The sequence below is a fragment of the Dendrobates tinctorius genome, unplaced genomic scaffold, assembly GCF_039654945.1.
Source record: "Dendrobates tinctorius isolate UK_male_01 unplaced genomic scaffold, ASM3965494v1 ptg000040l, whole genome shotgun sequence".
Classification (NCBI taxonomy): domain Eukaryota; kingdom Metazoa; phylum Chordata; class Amphibia; order Anura; family Dendrobatidae; genus Dendrobates; species Dendrobates tinctorius.
The window spans coordinates 17,030,111-17,052,158 of NW_027361708.1; the positions used below are offsets into that span (position 1 = coordinate 17,030,111).

Here is a 22,048-nt window from a genome sequence, read left to right on the forward strand (position 1 = left end):
CTGTCCTGTGTCCTTGTGTGTACCACATTGAGCATGGAGAAAAGAAAGAAGACCAAAGAACTGTCTGAGGACTTGAGAAACCAAATTGTGAGGAAGCATGAGCAATCTCAAGGCTACAAGTCCATCTCCAAAGACCTGAATGTTCCTAAGTCTACCGTGCGCAGTGTCATCAAGAAGTTTAAAGCCCATAGCACTGTGGCTAACCTCCCTAGATGTGGACGGAAAAGAAAAATTGACAAGAGATTTCAACGCAAGATTGTGCGGATCTTGGATAAAGAATCTCGACTAACATCCAAACAAGTTCAAGCTGCCCTGCAGTCTGAGGGTACAACAGTGTCCGTTGGCGTCTGAATGAAAAGGGACTGTATGGTAGGAGACCCAGGAAGACCCCACTTCTTACCCCAAGTCATAAAAAAGCCAGGCTGGAGTTTGCCAAAACTTACCTGAAAAAGCCTAAAACGTTTTGGAAGAATGTTCTCTGGTCAGATGAGACAAAAGTAGAGCTTTTTGGGCAAAGGCATCAACATAGAGTTTACAGGAGAAAAAAAGAGGCATTCAAAGAAAAGAACACGGTCCCTACAGTCAAACATGGCGGAGGTTCCCTGATGTTTTGGGGTTGCATTGCTGCCTCTGGCACTGGACTGCTTGACCGTATGCATGGCATTATGAAGTCTGAAGACTACCAACAAATTTTGCAGCATAATGTAGGGCCCAGTGTGAGAAAGCTGGGTCTCCCTCAGAGGTCATGGGTCTTTCAGCAGGACAATGACCCAAAACACACTTCAAAAAGCACTAGAAAATGGTTTGAGAGAAAGCACTGGAGACTTCTAAGGTGGCCAGCAATGAGTCCAGACCTGAATCCCATAGAACACCTGTGGAGAGATCTAAAAATGGCAGTTTGGAGAAGGCACCCTTCTAATATCAGGGACCTGGAGCAGTTTGCCAAAGAAGAATGGTCTAAAATTCCAGCAGAGCATTGTAAGAAACTCATTGATGGTTACCGGAAGCGGTTGGTCGCAGTTATTTTGGCTAAAGGTTGCACAACCAAGTATTAAGCTGAGGGTGCCAATACTTTTGTCTGGCCCATTTTTGGAGTTTTGTGTGAAATGGTCAATGTTTTGCTTGTTGCTTCATTCTCTTTTGTGTTTTTTTCATTTAAGAAGATAATAATACCAAAGAATTTGTGATTGCAATCATTTTCAGGAAGAAACTGAGTATTATCTGACAAAATTGCAGGGGTGTCAATACTTTTGGCCACAACTGTATATTAGCCAGAATAAGTAAATCTACCCCAATACTTGAATATAGTTTTAGCAATGATGAATACTACTTTATTATGATTCCGGTTCGAATGGAGCCATAATAGTACTTACATAGAGGTACACTGGAACTCTATTGAGCTTCAGAACAGAATAAACATTTTTTTTTTTTTTTTTATATCTGAGCCCACATAAGTGTCCATATGTAACAAATCTGAACAAAGAAGCTCCAAAGCATTTGTCCACTAATATACAATATTCTAAGGGCCTGTGTCCATTAGGCTCCAGGAACTGCATCAAAAACTGCACCAAAACTGCTTGTGGAAACCTGGCCTTATATGGAGTCTGTAGATCCTAAATGATGCAAAATCTAAAAATAGACAAGAGTAATTCCCACTTCATGTCAGGTATTTCAAGTAATAAGTAGCAGGGCCATTGTACAGAAAATAATATATACTTGAAATTAATGTTATTATTTTACGATCTGTAATGTCAATCAGACATGGCGGTGGTGCATACACAACAGTTGGACTGTCTCAAAGATTGCATAACAGTTCTGATAGACCTTCTTTTCTCTTTATTTGATTGTTCATTTTCTCCTGATTGTTCTGACGGCTGTGTGTTCTGCTCTATCTGGATCTCTAAATGTTTCTGGATAGCTAACCCAAGAACCTCAGGGTCTACTGCAGCTCCATAAACTTCCCATGTCATACCTTCATTATCCCATCTGACTTCTCGCACTGGTGATTGAGGACAGTGTAGGTTAATTCCTAAACCAATGTCTGGAAATAAATGGCTACTGCTATGAACAAATGAAGTGGTTGAGACTGCTTTGCTTTCCATGACAATCACAGTTTGTACTTCTGCATCTTTGAGGGAACTTTTCTTGTCTACTGATAAATAGTCTTTAGATGTCATTGTCCAAGTATCTTTTGTCTTTGCATCTGAGTCTGGTATTTCCAAGATATCTAATGGTGTTTCTACTGTTTTAAGAAGTAAATCACTGGTATTTCTATTGTAAGTGAGCAAATTATTTTCCCCCATGGAAACAGGAGGTGGTGGAAAAGCAAACCGGCCACATCGAAGTAGCTTTTTAGTTTCCAGTCCAGATTCACTAACTGACGATACTAGCTTTGGAAATAAAAATTTATCAGGGGCTGGTAATTGAGAACAGAACTGTGATACAGTATGCCCTAAGACTGGTTCAACAAGTGAATGTTCCTGTCTGGATGAGTACTGAATAGATGATATGGGCAAGGAGTGGCAACAGGCAGCAGTTGCGTCATCTACTTTTAGCAATGGTTCATATTCCTTGCTGCAATGAACAGAACAGCTATCATGAATAATCATAGCTAGTGGTGGCAGCTTACTTTCTGAGATGTCATCACAAGACATAACACTTGAAATATTATAGTATGGCTGACAACACATATACTCATTAGATGGTAGCACGTTTCGAGGATCTTTATGGCCAAACACTCCATGTTGATAGGCACCTAGCACTGTATGTACACTAATGTTGTGCTGAATTGTACTGCTATCCAAATGACTCAATGGAATATTTGGCTCCATGTCAGAATATACATCAGTCAAGTTGTTTTGCAGATTTGATGGAGAATAATCTATCCCAGAGTCTTGGGTAAAATTGCTAAGTGTACAGGTGCCATCACTGCCAGACCCAGAAATGCTGCTGGAAGCAGAGAGATTGGAATATGCAGCACTGATTGTGTTATTTCCCCTTATGGAATGAGGCACAGAGGTCCTGCTTCCACAGGAGTAATCTGAAAAACTCTTCTGGACTATCAGGCCCGGTGAGTTAAGATTATCCATGCTATCAACTTTACACATAGAAGTTTGTGAATGGTCGAGTAAGGAAATATTTTCAGAGACCTTGTATCTGGCGAAGATCTTTTTGATCTCTTGCTCTGCTGTTGCTAAGGATGAATCATCTGAGAGATAGTGAATTTTGGGATGCATTTTTTCTTCAAAGTCACTGACAGAAAAATGGTTGCAATCAGATTTTTCAGGATTAAGATTAGGAGAACCATCCATGCTTAAAGACCACTGAGAACTATGTGAATTCTGAATCACGCTGTTCTCATTACACTTGGCCACATAAGTAATGTTATTAAGGCTTTTATGAATCTCTGGTTTACTTTGTGAACTCTCAGTGTTGGCTAGGGCAGATGAGCTTTTGGAGAGGAAATGGCAGCCACAGTTGGTCTTCTTTTGGCAAAATACATGAACTATTTCTTGGCAAGTTTGGGAAGAGAAGTTATGGTCCCTGCTTGACATGATAAATGGAGGACTTCAGCACCTGCATGAAAAAGATGAAATCATGAATACATTTTTAATTAATGTTAACATCAGTTGCAATAAACAAGGTGATTAAAAACCACGATATGCTTTAACGAGCACTGTCCTTAACTTGTACCTCACAATGCATCACAAATACAAATGCATCCTCAAATGGAGATTGTCATCTACTCAAATTGAAATGTTCTGAAACCTTACACTCCTCTGCTTGCTGTATCCTGTTGCCTATATATAATCAATAGTTTTGCCTTAACTCACATTATTCACTGTCCATTATGAGGATCATGGTCTAGTTTCCTGGAATCCAATTAAATTGGCCCTTTCAATATGTTTTGGTGTTCCAGGGTTAACCAGAGAACCTAAAGGAAACCCATGTAAATGGGGAGAGAATATAACCATGCCATAAAGATGTTGCTTTTGGTTGCATTCAAACCCAGAGCTCCAATGCCATCTTAATATAGATTTTTCCTTCTTGTATTTTAATTATTTTTGAGGATTTGTTCTGTAGTACAGAGTCATATAGTTTTTTAAATAGTCAAATATGCAAAGTGGGTCCTAACCAGAGTTTCACAAATCATTTTTGGAAACCTGTTTTGCTTCTTAAATACTAAAATTTCTTGGAAATGAGACATTTAATATAACTTAAGAGCCATTGTAATCATTAGTTTAAACAAGACACAGAATAGTATTTGCAGGCAGCATTTAGCTCTTGGTTTGCAGTGCTGTGTTTGGAGCTAGCAAGAAGGATTACAAGGAGAGATATAGAATTAATGCATACTATTTTTGGCTAAGCTTCCGTTGGCCTGTAAGACTGATCCTAAGTCAGTTGCTCTCATTAATTCTTTTTATGAAAGCAACAATTTTGCTTATCCACATTGTCCATTGTCTTGTGACATAAGATGTGACCTATTTAATTTTCTGGAACATGAAGAGAAAGTTGCATTTGATAAGCAGAATAATCTGATTAAGCCAACTAATTATTTTGGAGAACTACAACCCACTTGGTATATCTTCTGTTGCTAGGCATTGAAAAATAGCAAATTAATTACTGTACTTTCATAAAATGCACAAATACCAAGATAAAAGATCCTAACTATACTAAAGGTGAGGGTGACAAGTCAGATTACAAAGTGTTTGGTTACTTCTGTGTGACTTTATACAGTATTTGTAGGTTTTTATTTTTTTTGCTGGGTAGACAAACATTTGTTTTGCTATAAATTTGTACCCCATCATCTCAAGATATCATTATTAAGATATAAAATGCTACTTGATTATTTTTTGTTATGATCTATTGAGGCCTCATTCAGACGTCCGATTTTCGTGTATTAGTGCGATCCGTGGTTTTCATGGAATGCACTTGTACCTGTGACTTTTTTTGTAAAATGCATGTTCAATTTTGAGCCTAGGGTTGGAATGGAATTTTATGAGCAGCAACGGTCTCATGCCTCAGTTCAGATCTTACCTGAGTTCAGATCTTCACTTGTACAATAGATTCATGTAAAAACTGAAACATCGGTTACTCTTTAAGACGCTCCTAATTCATATTGCAGATAACATGACTTTTGGATATGGGATGGACCCCTACTCCATCTTAAAACCACTATAACTACAGTAAACCTAGGCACTAGAATAAATACACAACACATTATTTTGGTTGTCAAAATGGCCACAGCTTTATTTAAATCACAGGATTAAAACAATTACAGTAGGAGTCAGGTGAAGTGCTAGTACATTGGGATTCACAAATACTGTGATATCCCCAGCTGTCTGACATACAGAACCAGGACAGACAGCCATAAAGGGGCGGCACGCACTGGCTTGCCATTCAAGCAGAGGCAGTAAACTTTCAGGGCACCAATGACCCTATTATCCTCACTCCTGTGCTTAACCACTGTGCCCGCCCCTGATTGATGTTACCATTACAACGTCCTTGAGGCTGGCCACCAAAGCCGAGCCTGTTCACCACCATGAGGTTTTACATCCTCTATTAGTTAAAATGAGTCCACCTTAACTTGTCTGCAACTTCCACCTGACTCCTAAACCGCAAAGCTGTGACGGGTCATAAATTCACATTTGACACCCTTTTTTTAATAAATCACTTTAGCAAACTTATAAACTAGAAGTCCCTGCAAAAGCATTAAGGGAACTAACTTGGAAAACCTCCGACTCACAAAGAGTCATCCTACAGTGCTCAGGAGAGGAAAAACCCCCTGTGGAGGAAACCTCTAAGGAACCATGGCTGAAGGATGGCCCTTCCCTTGGGCTTAGAAGGTTAATGCTGTTAACTCTTTATAGCCATGATAAAATTGAACCTGGAACAAAATATACAATGGTAATTTCAAAAATACAATAAAGCATTCATCATACAAGCAATAATTAAAACGTTTTAGGACAATGATTATAAACAGGGGCGGGAGGGCGGGAAATGCTTCCTCCTGCTCATCCAGTGCAAGAAAGCGGGAGAGAGACAGATTTCCTGTTCTATATAAGCCCCACCCTCCTCACAGTAACCCCCCAGGCACAAACATACTGTGCTTCTTACTCTGAAAGCAACATCACTCTTGCTTAAAATCTATACCACTATACCAAAAAAAGCTGCAGGAGTAAAGGTCCACCCATCCCCAAGTCATGTCCTCCTCCGCCTATGGCTCCAGTGGTTTCTTGACTTATGGATATGGGACGGACCCCTACTCCATCTTAAAACCACCATAACTACAGTAAACCTATGCACTAGAATAAATACACAACACATTATTTTGGTTGTCAAAATGGCCACAGCTTTATTTAAATCACAGGATTAAAACAATCGCAGTATGAGTCAGGTGAAGTGCTAGTACATTGGGATTCACAAGTACTGTGATATCCCCAGTGTCTGACATACAGAACCAGGACAGACAGCCATAAAGGGGTGGCACGCACTGGCTTGCCATTCAAGCAGAGCCAGTAAACTTTCAGGGCACCAATGACCCTATTATCCTCACTCCTGTGCTTAACCACTGTGCCCGCCCCTGATTGACGTTACCATTACAATGTCCATGAGGCTGGCCACCAAAGCCGAGCCTGTTCACCACCATGAGGTTTTACATCCTCTATTAGTTAAAATGAGTCCACCTTAACTTGTCTGCAACTTCCACCTGACTCCTAAACCGCCACCAGAGAGGCCATTTGACACCTTAAATGGACTCGACCCCCATCAACCATGCCTAATAAAGCCATCAACCATTTCTACATGCTGTGGAAAGACTGTGCACACAAGTAATAAAAAATAAAAATAAAATTCCAGAGCTCCGACAGATTAATTTTATCAATGCCATGCTACCAAGTTATGATCGATAATACGGTAACTACAGCAAAATAACAGTTGCTAAACATCCTGCAATGAGGATCCCATAATGGGGAATGTGGAAAGTAAACCATAATTAAGGTCATAGCTACAATCTGAATACCTGTATAATGACATCTGTCATGCCTCAAAAAACTATTATACTGCATGTATTGTAGCCAGCACTAATAATTCACCAATTCACAGATTTTAGTTCTGGAAACCACCATTATTTACAGTAGCTGTGCAGTAAAATTTCTTAAACCCACTTACTATCACTACCCGAAAAGTGATGAAAATATCAATAGAAAGATATTATAAATAGGGAGTAATTAAAAACTATACACAATATAACATCAACATTATAACCGACCATAAAATAACGTTCAGAATATCTGGAAATAGTAATTTAAATAAACCTAAAGCAGAAAAAGTCTACAAAGGCATTATTAATAACCCTGCCACGCCATTGTTAATTGTTTTTCATGCACTTGATAACATTTACTGTTGACCTCTCCAACTGGGTCAAAGGCATTGGGAATAGGCATATTGCCCTTCGTGTTAATGCACTTGATTACTTTACCCTTAGCCGCTCCCACTGGCTCAAGGGCACCAGGAGTAGGCACACTGCCCTTTGTGTTAATTTACTAGATTATACCCTTAGCCGCTCCCACCAGCTCAAGGGCATCGGGAATAGGCATATTGCCCTTTATGTTAATGCACTTGATTACTTTACCCTTAGTCACTCCCACTGACTTAAGGGCACACAGATTAGGTATATTGCTCTTCAGTTTCATGCACGAGATAACTGCATTGTCCAGACGACAACCTTGAAAGAAACATGGAAAGAAACATGGTTTGGTCAATATAAAGTCAAAAACCTTGCCTCGGCATTCTCAAGTCACATGAAAAAAGAGAGAGGGTCCTTGAAGCTATAGATTGCATTGAAAAGCATGCCTGCCTTGTTCTCTTCTCCCCTCCAGCCACTGTTCCTGGCTCAGAGGAGCCAATTTATTCTGTAGGCATGCAAAATATGATTGCCATGACCCCAGGGACTTTACCCTAACAGGGTCCTATAAAATATAAATGCTTTTGGAGACCAGGGGGCCATACCGTGATGGTCACCCCTCCATACCAGGGGGCCATACCCGAGATGCTTACCTCCTCCACACCAGGGGGCCATACACGAGATGGTTACCCTCCTCATCAGGGGGCCATGCCTGAAATGATTACCCCTCAAAACCAGGGTGCCATACCTGAAATGGTTACCCTTCCAAACCCAGGGGGTGTCATACTGTGATGAACACCCCCCCAAACCAGAGGTCCATACTTAATATGGTTACCCCTACTGACCAATTTATAAATAACTTCAAGGACCCACTAAAAGAAAAACAAATAACTTTTTTTTTTGTTTTTTAAATTTTTAATTCATGTTCTTATTAAAATAAACATAAAATAAACATCAAAGCACAAATAACATTAACACGCTGGGGGGAGTCCTTGAAGCTCCCAAATCTGGTGATTACCAAACATAAAATGTACCAACAATTACTCCCAGCCGTTACCCCACTAGCTCGGGAGCACCATAACCACAAGGGTTCCAATGTTCACTTGAATTTCCTGGGGATCCGACAAACCCTTGCCAAAACTCCCCTCCACCTTTCACCAGGTCCAGAACCATATCAACTTCCAAAAAGAGGAATCCATATCCCAATGGATCCCCCAGACCAATTTCTAACCAACTTCAAGGACCCCCCCAACCACCAGGCTCCAGGTAATCCACTCAGGCCTGTGTTATCCGCCATCTTATGTAACATAAAATAAGTACTTGGTGGGTATACACCAATCCCTTTTTTTTTTTTAATTATTATTCACGCCTTTATTAAAACAAACATACAATAAAACATCAAAGCATAAATAATATTAACACACTGGTAGGAGTCCTTGAAGCTCCCAAAATCTGGTGATTTCCAAACATAAAGTGAACATAAAATGTACCAACAATTACTCCCAGCCGTTACCCCACTGGCTCGGGAGCACCATAATTGCAAGGGTTCCAATGTTCACTTGAATTTCCTGGGGATCCGACAAACCCTTGCCGAAACTCCCCTCCACCTTTCACCAGATCCAGAACCATATTAAATTCCAAAAGGAGGAAACCATATCCCAATGGATCCCCCAGACCATATTTAACCAACTTCAAGGACCCCTCCAACCGCACAAGATGTGGGATAAGTGACGGTGAAACCATGCAGGTTTACAACCAAGGTATACAACAGGTTAATAATGGAAAATATCCCAGGTCCTGAAATAGACAGAGATGGGCAATGCTGTGTTATATGCTGTAACAATAAATGAGAAGCCGCCTGCTCCTCTACAGCAGTTACAGACTCTAATCACCAGCTGCACATAAATGGTAAGAAATATGTAGGTCTAATATAAGCTGCCTGCAGCCATAGGTGTGTGAGCAGAAAACTGCAAGTTCTGTATCCCAGTCAGTCACTCTACTACATACACTTACAATAGAGGAGAGACAGGGCTGAAAACTGGGCCCATGATGTGTTTTCCAGAGCAATGTGCAGCATGACACTAAGAGTGCCCACTCACTGCCCGCCATGTGCTGAGTTATTAGTGCACACTCAAATGTGCCGAGTTACTCCACAATTATTTATTTTACACATGATAAAACATAATCCATTCAGGCCTGTGCTATCCACCATCTTAGGTAATATAAAATAAGCTCTTGGTGGGTATACTCTGATCATGCATCATACGAGGAAGACAATATACAGAAACAGGATGGATATATCCGGTAGGACAGCATGTAACATAAGAGGACTAAAGGCAGCAATAGCTACAGAAATTAAGCACTAAGCTGGAAGTCATGTCCAGATTATATGTACAGCCAGGAAAATGACCTGGAGACACAGGATGTCAATACCCAGCATGATCCCTATATAGCAGAGTGAGGAGTGATATCATGTATACAGACCTGTGGTACAGGTTAAGTACACAGCACAGGAATAGAGCCTTTACACATATACCACATATAGTAAGTTACCTGGTTACACAGGATCTGCACACCCAGCCTCACAGTGAGTAACAGAGATGAGGTCACATACAAATCATCAGACTCCATAACTGGGAAGGGGCGATAATCAGCACACAGCAGGGTCAGTATACAGTGCACTGACATGAAGTGCAGCCCCTTACCATCATACATATACAATACCCCAACTCCTCCCCTCTCACCATTGTCTCTAATACATGTGACTGCCCAGCTCCACCATAGTAATGGCAGACACTGCATGTGTCCCTGCTCTGTCCTATCATACATAAACCCAGAACTCATGAAGACTCTGTATAATACAGCAGTAATGTGGTATATCAGAAATGTCTGCAGGGAGGACACACAAAAGCTGCTTCTGCAATAAGTGAGGGAACATGGCAGCTAAATGAATTTCTGAGGTAATCTTGATCCCAGATTTGATGTAGACATACTGATAGGGAATTTAGATTGTGAGCCCCATTGGGGACAGTGATGATAATGTGTGCAAACTGTAAAGCGCTGCGGAATATGTTAGCGCTATATCAAAATAAAGATTATTGTTATTATGTAGGAGCTGATACTACCCTAGTACACACTACACAATGTCTGAGGTGAATGCAGAGTAGTATATCAAACATGTCTGCAGGGAGGTCACACAGAAGTAGTCTCACAGTCTGTGAGGAAAATGTAGCATGCACATGAGGGACATGGCAGCTACATGAATTGCTGAGGTAATATTGATCCCATACATAATGTAGGAGCTAATACTACACTGGTACATGATGTCTGAGGTGAATGTGCTCCTATCATCTGTCATGTGAGGTGATAACCCCAGTATTATACTCCCTGAAACTGCAGACATGCTTCCTCCTGTTCATCCTGTGTTGAAAGAGGGAGAGAGACAGATTTCCTGTTCTATATAAGCCCCACCCTCCTCACAGTAACCCACCAGGTACAGACACACTGTGCTTCTTAAGGCCCTTTTACATTTAGTGATGCACCAGCGATCCCGACCACGATACGACCCGGTCAGGATCGCTGGTGCATCGCTAAATGATCGCTAGTGAGCTGTCACAAAGGCAGATCTCACAGCGATGCAGCAGCGATCTAGCGTATGGATACTTACCTTTCAGACTCGGCGATCCTGACATCCTCCCGCCAGCATCCTCGCATCACTTGTCGGCGCCACAGTAAGCCCAGCAGGAAGCGCCCGACGAGAAATGGAGCTGCGCGATCTCGCACGATCAGCGATGGACAGCGGGGGAGCCGGTCGGAGGTAAGTATCACACATAGTGATATCGCTAGCGATATCGCTATAACGTCACAAAATCGGTGACATTATAGCAATATTGCTAGCGATATCGCTATGTGTAAAACCCCCTTTACTCTGAAAGCAACATCACTCTTGCTTAAAATCTATACCACTATACCAAAAAAAAGCTGCAGGAGTAAAGGTCCACCGATCCCCAAGTCGTGTCCTCCGCCGCCTATGGCTCCAGTGGTTTCTTGAAAACAGGAACTGTGAAATGTTACATATTAGGAACATTATACCACATGACCCATGTAATAATACGGAACACTTGAACAGTGTTTCAGGGTTTTAGGTAGGCTTTCTCCTTGGACCCCCACTGTGAATTCCATAAGATAGAAATGTTCTGATAAAAATGTTTTGATAGTTCTAGATAATATAATGAAAAAACATTGTAGCACAATTGATTATGTGTGTGATATCTGCCAATATCTAGTGTTTGTACTGTAAAAGTTTCAGTAATTTGTAATACTCTGGTGTATTTAGTGGTGAAAGTTTGTCACGTAGGGAAAGTATTTCATATGCACAGGAAGCCTGAGTGCACGCACTGGAAAAAGGAGAGTTGCCTAAAACATTGCAAAACAGTGATGGAAGAACTACTCCATCACACAAGTGTTACTGCCATATGGCTCCAAACTGAAAGCCAGGGAACCTTGACAAGGAAATTGCATGATTTCACAATGGTGATAGTTTTATTCATATAAAAATTAAAGAATACTTCATTGTGCAGAAACCAGTGGGGGAGGGGGAGCAGCGGCAGGAGCCGGTGGCTGAGACATCATACTCACCCTCCTGTGCCATCGCTGAAAATCCCTGCATCCACCATTGTCCCAGGGCTGGCAGCTTCTTCCTGTGTTGAGCGGTCACGTAGTACCGCTCATTAAGGTAATGAATATGAATGCAACTCCACACTCCCATAGGCGTGGCGTCTATAGTCATTACCTTAATGAGCAGTACCACGGGACCGCTCAACACAGGAAGAAGCTGCAAGCCCTGAGACAACAGAGGATGCAGGGACTTTCAGCGATGGAACAGGACGGTGAGTATGACGGAGGAGGATGGGGGGAGCATGGAGGATGGGGGAGCACAGAAAAGGACAGGGGAAGACGGGGAGCATGGAGCAGGATGGGGAGCACAGAGGAGCACGGAGAAGGATGGAGGGAGCACAGAGGAGGATTGAGGCGCACGTAGCAGGATGGGGGAGCACAGAGGAGGACGGGGGGGCACTGAGGAGGATGAGGGAGCACGGAGCAGGATGGGGGAGCACGGAGGAGCATGGAGCAGGATGGGAGCACAGAGGAGGACGAGGGGAGCACAGAGGAGGATGGGGTAGCACGGAGCAGGAAGGGGAAGCACGTAGGAGTATGGAGCAGGATGGGGGAGCACAGAGGAGGACGGGGGGAGCACTGAGGAGGATGGAGGTGCACTGAGGAGGACGGGCAGCACAGGGGAAGACAGGGAGCTGAGCCACACATAGAAGGATGGGACAGGGACAGGGGAGCACTGAGGACGGAGAGCACGGGGGAAGACAGGGAGCTGAGCCACACATAGAAGGATGGGACAGGGACGGGGGAGCACTGAGGACGGAGAGCACGGGGGAAGACAGGGAGCTGAGCCACACATAGAAGGATGGGACAGGGACGGGGGAGCACTGAGGAGGACGGAAAGCACTTGGGAAGACAGGGAGCTGAGCCACACATAGAAGGATGGGACAGGGACGGGGGAGCACTGAGGAGGACGGAGAGCACGGGGGATGACAGGGAGCTGAGCCATACATAGAAGGATGGGACAGGGGAGCCAAATCATGCATACTGGGAGGGGGGAGAGCCACACAGAGCAGGACAGGGATGAGGGGACAATGCATACCCGGCTTATACTCGAGTCAATAAGCTTACCCAGTTTTCCGTGGCAAAATTAGGGGCCTCGGCTTATACTCGGGTCAACTTATACTTGAGTATATACGGTAAATACTGTTATGTGATGGAGTTAATCTACTCTTCAGCGACTTGCACCGGTCCAGCAAATGTGCACAGATGCACTTAGGGCAAGCCACCACTGCTAGGCAAGTCAAAAGGGCCAGGATATTCTTCACCCACTCCTGATAAGAAAGGGGGCTTTACAGAGCCCTTCCCAGACTGTTGGAGGGTAGCTGGCATTTGGTGACAAGGACAATGTTAGAGTCAGGATACTGGAGTGAGTGCTTATACCCATCACTGTAAGAAAAAAGGTCCGATATTGGTCCAGAAAAGTGGGATGTGTGTGGGATGCGATTTTCTTGAGCGTACAATGCGATTTTTTTTCCATGGAGCATCCTTATGACATGCAATTTATATGCGAATGCGATCCGATTGCAATGTGATTTTAACATGAGCTTTTAAATATCTCGTTTACACATAGTTTTCCAAGGAAATATTCTACATACTCTCTCTATATATATATGTTAGATAGATACAGATAGATAGATATAAATATGTGACTGAGATAAATAATCATTGCTTGGCCTGTGAAGCTTACTGTACATGTATTTTATTAATAAATAAATTATTTTCTGAAAAAAAAAATGATGTGGGGTTCCCCAAAATTTTATTAACCAACAGAGGGAAAGCGGACAGCTGCACGCAGATGTTTATAGCCTGGGAATGGGGTAACACCTATGTAGCTTCCCAAGCTATTCATACCAGCTCATAGCTGTATACTAAGCCTTTACTGGTTATTAAAATAAGGGACCCCCAAAAAATGACGTAGAATCCCCCTATAATTAATAAACAGCCAAAGCTAGGCAGACAGCTGTGGGCTCATATTAATAGCCTAGGAAGGGGCCAGGGATATTGGCCCTGTCCCAGAATAAAAACATCAGCTCTCATCCGCCCCAGAAATAACACATCCATAAGATGCACACATCTGACACTTAGCCTCACTCTTCCCACTTGCCATGGTGGAGGGGCAAGTGGGGTGATGGTGTTAGGGTTGATGTCACCTTTGTCAGGTGACATCAAGCCCTGAGCTTAGTAATGGAGAAGCATCTACAAGGCACCCTCATTACTATCCTCATAGTCAAATTGTTAAAAAAATAACACCCAAAGAATATCCAGAAAAAATTGGGGTGATGAAATCCGTCTGGTGGTTCTTGTGTAACCCGTGTCAGAAGTTTCCAGGTGATGAGATTCTCGTGCTTCGGAGCGGGACTGAAGGTAGATCATATCTTCCTGTTCTAAGGTAGAGAAACCAAGGAAATACCTGCTCACAGGCCCGCCCCAAAGCACAAACAGTCTGTCTCTATGATGAGGAACATGTTTGTGCTTCGGTGTTGGCCTGTGGGCAGGTATTTCCTTGGTTTCTCTGGCTTAGATCAAGAATATAAAACCTGCCCACAGACTCCCTGGAAGCACAGTCTGTCTCTCTTTCTGTCTCTATAATGAGCAGGGCTGGTATTTGGCCCTAGGCAAAGTTTAAAATGGGGCCCAAAATGCTAACATATTGCACATCACACCGAAGCATTTCGTTTGTATTTACATTCACTGAGTTCAGGACGCTAAATGAGTGTGATCGACAATACTGAAATCGTTCAAGGCTTGCTCCCCAGCCTCTTTCCACTGTCTGAGAAACAATGATGGGACAGAACAATCACTATTAGATCAATCTGTCCTCATGATAATGTTATCAACAGCACATCTACAGTTTACACCATCGATGTGCTGCTGAGAACAATGATTTTTGTTCCGGCATAAACAATCCAATCATTCGATGAATATGCAGCATTTTGCTTGTTTAGTATAATGCACCTCATAGTCCTCCATATATTATAATGCACACCACAGTCCTTCATGTTGTAAAATGCACACTCCATAGTCCTCCATACAATATAATATGCCCCATAGTCCTCCATATAGTATAATACACCCCTCAGTCCTCCATATAGTATAAAACACTCTCCATAGTCCTCCATATAGTATAATACACTCCTCAGTCCTCCATATAGTATAATACACTCCTCATAGTCCTCCATATAGTATAACGCACCACCATAGCCATCCATGTAGTACAATTCCCTTCCCATAGTATAATGCACCCCATAGTTCTTCATATAGTATAATGTATTCCCCATAGTCCTCAATACAGTATAATGCAGCCAACATATAGTATAATGCAGCCACCATATAGAACATAATGCAGCCACCCCACAGATTATAATGCAGCCACCCCACAGAGTATAATGCAACCACCCCACAGAGTATAATGTAACCCCCCATTGAATATAATGCAGCCCCCCTCATATAGTATAATTTAGCCCCCTCATAGAATATGATGCAATCACCCCTCAAAGAATATAAATATAATACAGCCCCCCATAGAATATAATGTAGCCCTGAATAGCATATAATACAGCCCACCTCCCCATAGAATATAATGTAGCCCCATCAAAGAGTATGATGCAATCCTCCCTCATAAAATCTAATACAGCCCCCCATAAAATATAATGTAGCCCCCATAGAATATAATACAGCCCACCTCCCCATAGTATATAATATAGCCCCCCATAGAATATAGTTCAGCCCCCCATAGTATATAACACAGCCTCCCCTGTTATGAATGGATCACCGAGGAGGAGAGCGCAATAGGCTATGCCACCAGAACACCAGAGAGGTTGGTCGCTCAGCAGATTGCAGACTCCTGATCTTAACATCACAACTAGCAGTAGCCGTGGACCGTTCTTACGTTGCCCTAGATGCTTCCTCACTGCCGGAGGACTAACTACGCCTAAAGACAGAAAGGTGAAATCTAAACTGCCCTGGAGCAGATCCCCAAAGGAATAGACAGCCCCCAAACATATATTGTCAGTGAGACAAGATGAAGCACAAACACAGACAGAAAATAGACTGAGCAAATGATGGGGCCCACACTGACTAGATAGGACAGGACAGAAAAGGCACTGTCTGCAATCATGCAAAAACCCTAACAATTCCAACACGACTGATGTACAAAAATACTGAGGTTTGCACAAACCTCGCCCCCACTATATCAGCACTCAGGTGTGAACTGGCGGCTAGCAACAGGCTAATACAGTAGGGGACTGAGCAAACAAACACAAGATACAAAAATACAGGGCAGGAGCCAGCAGCCCCTGGGGGAGCAAGCTGACCCCTGACAGCAAGGCAAACTCAGATGCAAAGGGTTTAGCAAATGACGCTGAGCTGAAAAATGCAGGATCAGGCAGGAGACAGAAATCCTCAATTAGCAAAGAAAGGAGTATCACCGGCAGCCATTGAGAGAAGTCTGCTCACTTATGTAGTCCCAGTCACTACCCCCACTCCTTCAATTATCTTCTGCAGCTGTTTGGTTAACATCATGTTGACCAGCTCCACTACCAGCAGTATCCACCAGAGGGAGCCTTGCCTCATAAGTTGGATTAAGACAGTTCACAACAGTACCCCCCCTTGAGGAGGGGTCACCGAACCCTCATCCACACCACCAGGCCAATCAGGATGGGCCTGGTGAAAAGGACGAACCAATCTCTCGGCATGAATATCGGAAGCAGAGATCCAAGAATTATCCTCCTTGCCATAACCTTTCCACTTGACCAAGTACTGGAGTCTCCGTCTAGCCAGACGAGAGTCCAATATTTTCTCTACCTCATACTCCAAATTACCCTCAACCAATACAGGGTCAGGGGGCGCCGCCACAGTAACTACTGGTTCCACAAACCTTTTCAAGAATGATTTGTGAAAAAACATTATGAATCTTGAACGTACCTGGAAGAGCCAAATGGAAAGAAACGGGGTTAAGGATTTCCAAAATCTTATAAGGTCCAATGAACCTTGGCTTGAATTTTGGAGACGCAACCTTCATTGGAATATTTTTTGAGGACAACCAAACCATATCACCCACTTTGAACCGGGGACCAAAGGTCCTATGCCGGTTGGAAAACCGTTGGGCCTTTTCCTGAGAGTGGGACAACTTGTCCACTACTTGGTCCCAAATCTGCTGCATTCTGTCCACCACAGAATCCACACTTGGGCAAGCAGAAGCCTCCATCTGCTCCGAAGAAAATTGAGGATGAAAACCAAAATTACAGAAAACGGAGACATCAAAGTGGCGGAACTAGCTCTATTGTTTAGAGCGAATTTGGCCAATGGCAGAAATGAGATCCAGTCATCCTGATCAGCAGATATGAAACATCTCAAATAGGATTCCAAAGTCTGGTTTGTTCTCTCAGTTTGTCCATTGGTCTGAGGATGAAATGCAGAGGAGAAAGAAAACTGAATTCCCAGTTTAGAACAAAAGGCCCTCCAAAATCTGGAAACAAACTGGACTCCTCTGTCTGACACAATGTTCTCAGGAATCCCGTGCAAACGAACCACCTGTTGTAAAAACAGGGGCACCAACTCAGAAGAAGATGGCAACTTCGGGAGTGGTACACGATGGACCATCTTGGAAAATCTATCACAAATCACCCAGATAACAGTCATTCTCTGAGAGACAGGGAGATCAGAATAAAATCCATTGAAATATGGGTCCATGGCCAGCTGGGCACCGGCAGGGGCATCAACAAACCACTAGAATGAGAACAGGACTTGAACCTGGAACAAGTCCCACAGGACTGCACAAAATTACTGACATCACGAGATAAGGCAGGCCACCAAAAAGACTGACTCACCAAATCTCTGGTACCAAAAATACCCAGATGACCAGCCAGCATGGAGCAATGAATTTCAGCCATCACTCTTTTCCTCCACTCGTCAGGGACATACAATTTCCCCACAGGGCATCGTTCGGGTTTGTCCTCCTGAAATTCCACCAGGGCAAGTTTCAAATCTGGTGAAATGGCGGAAAGAACCACACCCTCACCTAGAATGGTAGTAGGCTCGGTCACATCGAGAGAATCCGCAAAGAAACTCCTAGAAAGGGTGTCCTCCTTAACATTCTTAGTGCCAGGAAGAAAGGTGACCACAAAATTAAAACGCATGAAAGACAAGGCCCACCTAGCTTGTCTAGGATTCAAGCGCTTGGCTGATTCAAGATAAATCAAGTTCTTGTGGTCGGTAAGGACCACAACTTGATGTCTAGCTCCCTCCAACCAATGTCTCCACTCTTCAAATGCCCACTTCATGGCCAACAACTCCCGATTCCCCACGTCATAGTTACGTTCAGATGGGGAAAATTTTCGAGAAAAGAAGGCACAGGGATTCATCTTAGAGGTTACCGGATCCCTTTGAGACAAAACGGCTCCTGCACCAATCTCAGAAGCATCTACCTCCACCTGAAATCGGAGTGAAACATCAGGTTGCCGCAGAACCAGAGCAGAAGTGAATCTCCGCTTAAGCTCCTGAAACGCCAAAATTGCCTCTGGAGCCAAATTAACCACATCAGCGCCTTTTTTAGTCAAATCCGTCAGTGGTTTAACAATACCAGAAAAATTACTTGCAGTATAAATTTACGATAGAAATCAGAAAAACCCAAAAACTTCTGAAGAGTCTTCAAAGCAGTGGGCTGAACCCAATCATAGATGGCCTGTACCTTGGCCGGGTCCATTTCAATAGCAGACGGGGAAAAATGAATCCCAAAAACGAAATCCTCTGTATACCAAAGAGACATTTCGATCCCTTAACATACAGAGTATTTTCTCTCAAGATCCCGAACACAGTCTGAACATGTTCCACATGAGAATCCCAATCACTGGAAAAAATCAAAATATCATCCATATAAATGATCAAAAACGTATCCACAAAGTCCCGGAAAATATCGTTCATAAAAGACTGGAAGACGGAAGAGGCATAAGTGAGCCCAAAAGGCATCACCAGGTACTCAAAATGTCCCTCCGGAGTATTAAAAGCCATCTTCCATTCATCCCCGTACTTGATGCGAATAAGATTATACACCTCCTAAGGTCAAGTTTGGTAAACCAACAAGCACTTTTGACCCTGGGAAAATAAATCAGAAATCAGGGGCAACGGGTACTGATATTTAACAGAGATCTTATTAAGGGAGCGATAGTCAATACATGGCCTTAATGAGTCATCTTTCTTGGCCACAAAAAACCCCCCAGCACCTAAAGGTGAAGAAGATGGTCTTATATGACCCTTCTCTATTGACTCCTTGATATAAGATCGCATAGCATCATGTTCAGGTACCGATAAGTTGAAAAGCCGACCTTTGGGAAATTTACACCCGGGCATCAACTCAATTGCGAAATCATAACTACTATGAGGAGGCAAAGACACAGACTTACTCTCACTAAATACATCAGAAAAATCAGCCAAATAGTCAGGAACATCTTGAGACTGGGGAGAGGTGGAGAAAACAGGAGTGTCACCAAGAGCACATTGACAACTCCAACTCACCACAGACACAGATTTCCAATCCAAACCAGGATTATGGGTCTGCAACCACGGTAAACCTAGTAAAATAATATCATGTAAATTGTGCAACACCAAAAATGTACAATTCTCTTGGTGGTCCGGGGCGACCCGCATAATCAACTGGGTCCAAAACTGGGGTTTATTCTCCGCCAAAGGGGTAGCATCAATACCCCTCAAAGGAATTGGGGTCTGCAGGGGTACCATAGGAAAACTACAACGCTTAGCGAAGTCAAAATCCATCAGATTCAAAACTGCTCCTGAATTCACAAATGCCTTAGCGGAAAATGTGGACAAGGAGCAGATCAAGGTGTAACGGGGTCTACCAAGCTGGGGTACCTCTTTTAGTACCACCCCGTGTTTTCGGAGGTCCGCTCTGCGTTGGCTGGAGTCTGAATGAATGACGCTGGCTGGAATTCCTTGGTTACACGGGCGCATATAAAAGATCACTGCTTCTCCATGTATTTCCAGTTTGACAACACTTTACTCACAGGACACAGAATATATCACACAGATACAGAAGGCCGGCCAATAGAAATGCGGCAGGCCAGACATGCATTACAAAAGCCGCAGGTGGCCGGAGCCTGCCAATGTTTACTGTGGGATTTACAAAGGTGGGGGGAGGGAGGACAAAAGGAGAATATCGTGTCCCCTCTGCCCAGGGGCGCAGCCTGTGAACTGATGCATTATGGACACGCATCTCACATGGAACCTATTATACATATAACTGCACAACATATTCTGGGTGCTGAGTGGTTCTGTAGCATGTAACACGGCTCCCCCTTTTCAGCGACGCGATCGGCATACACAGTCTGATCCTCAACGGATCGGTTTGTGGATGACTGAAGTTTATGGGGTTGGTACAAGTTCCGTTTGTCGACTTAGCCCATCGGCGTTACCGTTTTGTTTGCCGGGTCTATGGTGGATGGTGAAGTCCAGAGGTTGTAGGGCTAAACTCCACCGCAGCAATCTGGCGTTGTCTCCGGAGACCCGATTAAGCCAGACTAGGGGATTATGGCCCGTTAGGAGGGAAAACTGTCGTCCATACAAATATGGTTGCAACTTCTTGAGTGCCCATACTACCGTCAGGCACTCCTTCTCGATGGCTGCATAGCTTACTCCACGGGGCAGTAGTTTCCGACTCAGGTAAGCTACCGGATGTTCTTGGCCGACCGGCCCGACTTGGCTCAGTACTGCCCCCAATCCAAACATAGAAGCGTCTGTGTGAACAAGAAAACGTTTAGTTGGATCGGGGGCGGCCAATACAGGGGTATTGGTGAGGGCGTCCTTTAGTTGGCGGAAGGCTTCCTCACACTCTGAGGTCCAGGTTACCTTGCGGGGTTGGCTCTTACGGGTCAGATCAGTGAGGGGCTTGGCTACGCTGCTGTAATTGGGAAAGAATTTCCTGTAATACCCCGCTGTCCCTAGAAACGCCATGACCTGGGTTTTAGTGCGTGGGATGGGCCACTTGGCTATGGCCTCAATCTTGGCTGGTTCTGGTCACTGTTTCCCACTTCCCACCCAATGCCCTAAATACTGAACCTCTGCTTTGCCCACGTGACACTTGTTTGGGTTCAGGGTGATTCCGGCCTGGTGGATCCTGTCCAATACTGTCTCTAGGTGATTTAGATGCTCTTCCCATGTCGCACTGTAGATGGCGATGTCATCCAGGTAGGCACAAGCATAGTCCTGGAGACCATTCAGAAGCCGGTCAGCCAGCCTTTGGAAGGTCGCCGGGGCATTCTTCATCCCGAATGGCATAACTCGAAACTGGAATAAGCCGAACGGGGTGACAAATGCCGACTTGGGAATAGCGTCAGGACTAAGGGGAATCTGCCAGTAGCCTTTACATAGATCGATGGTGGTCAAATACTTTGCCCCCGCCAGCCGGTCTAACAACTCATCCACACGCGGCATGGGGTATGCATCCGTCACTGTTTTCTCATTGAGCCTACGATAGTCTACACAAAACCGTGTAGTCCCATCCTTCTTGGGCACTAACACTACGGGGGATGCCCAGGGACTATCTGACTCTTCAATGACCCCTAAACGCAGCATCTCTTGTATCTCTTGTCGCATCCCCTCTCGTACAGACTCAGGGACGCGGAAGGGGTTTTGTCGCAGGGGGTCTGATCCTGGGTCTCATCCTTGTGTTGTGCCAGGCGAGTGTACCCTGGTCTCCCCGAAAACATCCTCTGTCCCTGCTTCAACAACTCCTCCGCCTGCTGTCTCTCCCGGGGGCCTAGGTCTTCACCCAAGTGTACCTGGTCCCATGTTTTAGACTGAGTCCTTTCCCCTAAGACATCCGGCAAGGGAAGTCCGGCTAAATCCTCTGCTTCAGGTGCACAGATGGCCAATACCTCTTCAGGGCACTCCCGGTAGGGCTTCAGCATATTCACGTGGAACATGCGGATAACCCTGGGGTCGTCACAATCGGCG

The 22,048-nt window shown here is 44.0% G+C and overlaps 1 protein-coding gene across 1 annotated transcript in view; it reads right to left on the reverse strand.

Moving 5' to 3' along the window:
- Positions 1-1,458: 1,458 nt before the first annotated feature.
- The window catches only part of GPRIN2 (G protein regulated inducer of neurite outgrowth 2), a 99,297-nt gene continuing 78,707 nt past the window's right edge, over positions 1,459-22,048 (reverse strand). The window contains exon 2 of the mRNA XM_073574919.1: positions 1,459-3,576. Within this exon, the coding sequence (XP_073431020.1) occupies positions 1,752-3,554 (1,803 nt within the window). The 5' untranslated portion in view covers positions 3,555-3,576 and the 3' untranslated portion in view covers positions 1,459-1,751. The remainder of the gene's footprint in view (positions 3,577-22,048) is intronic.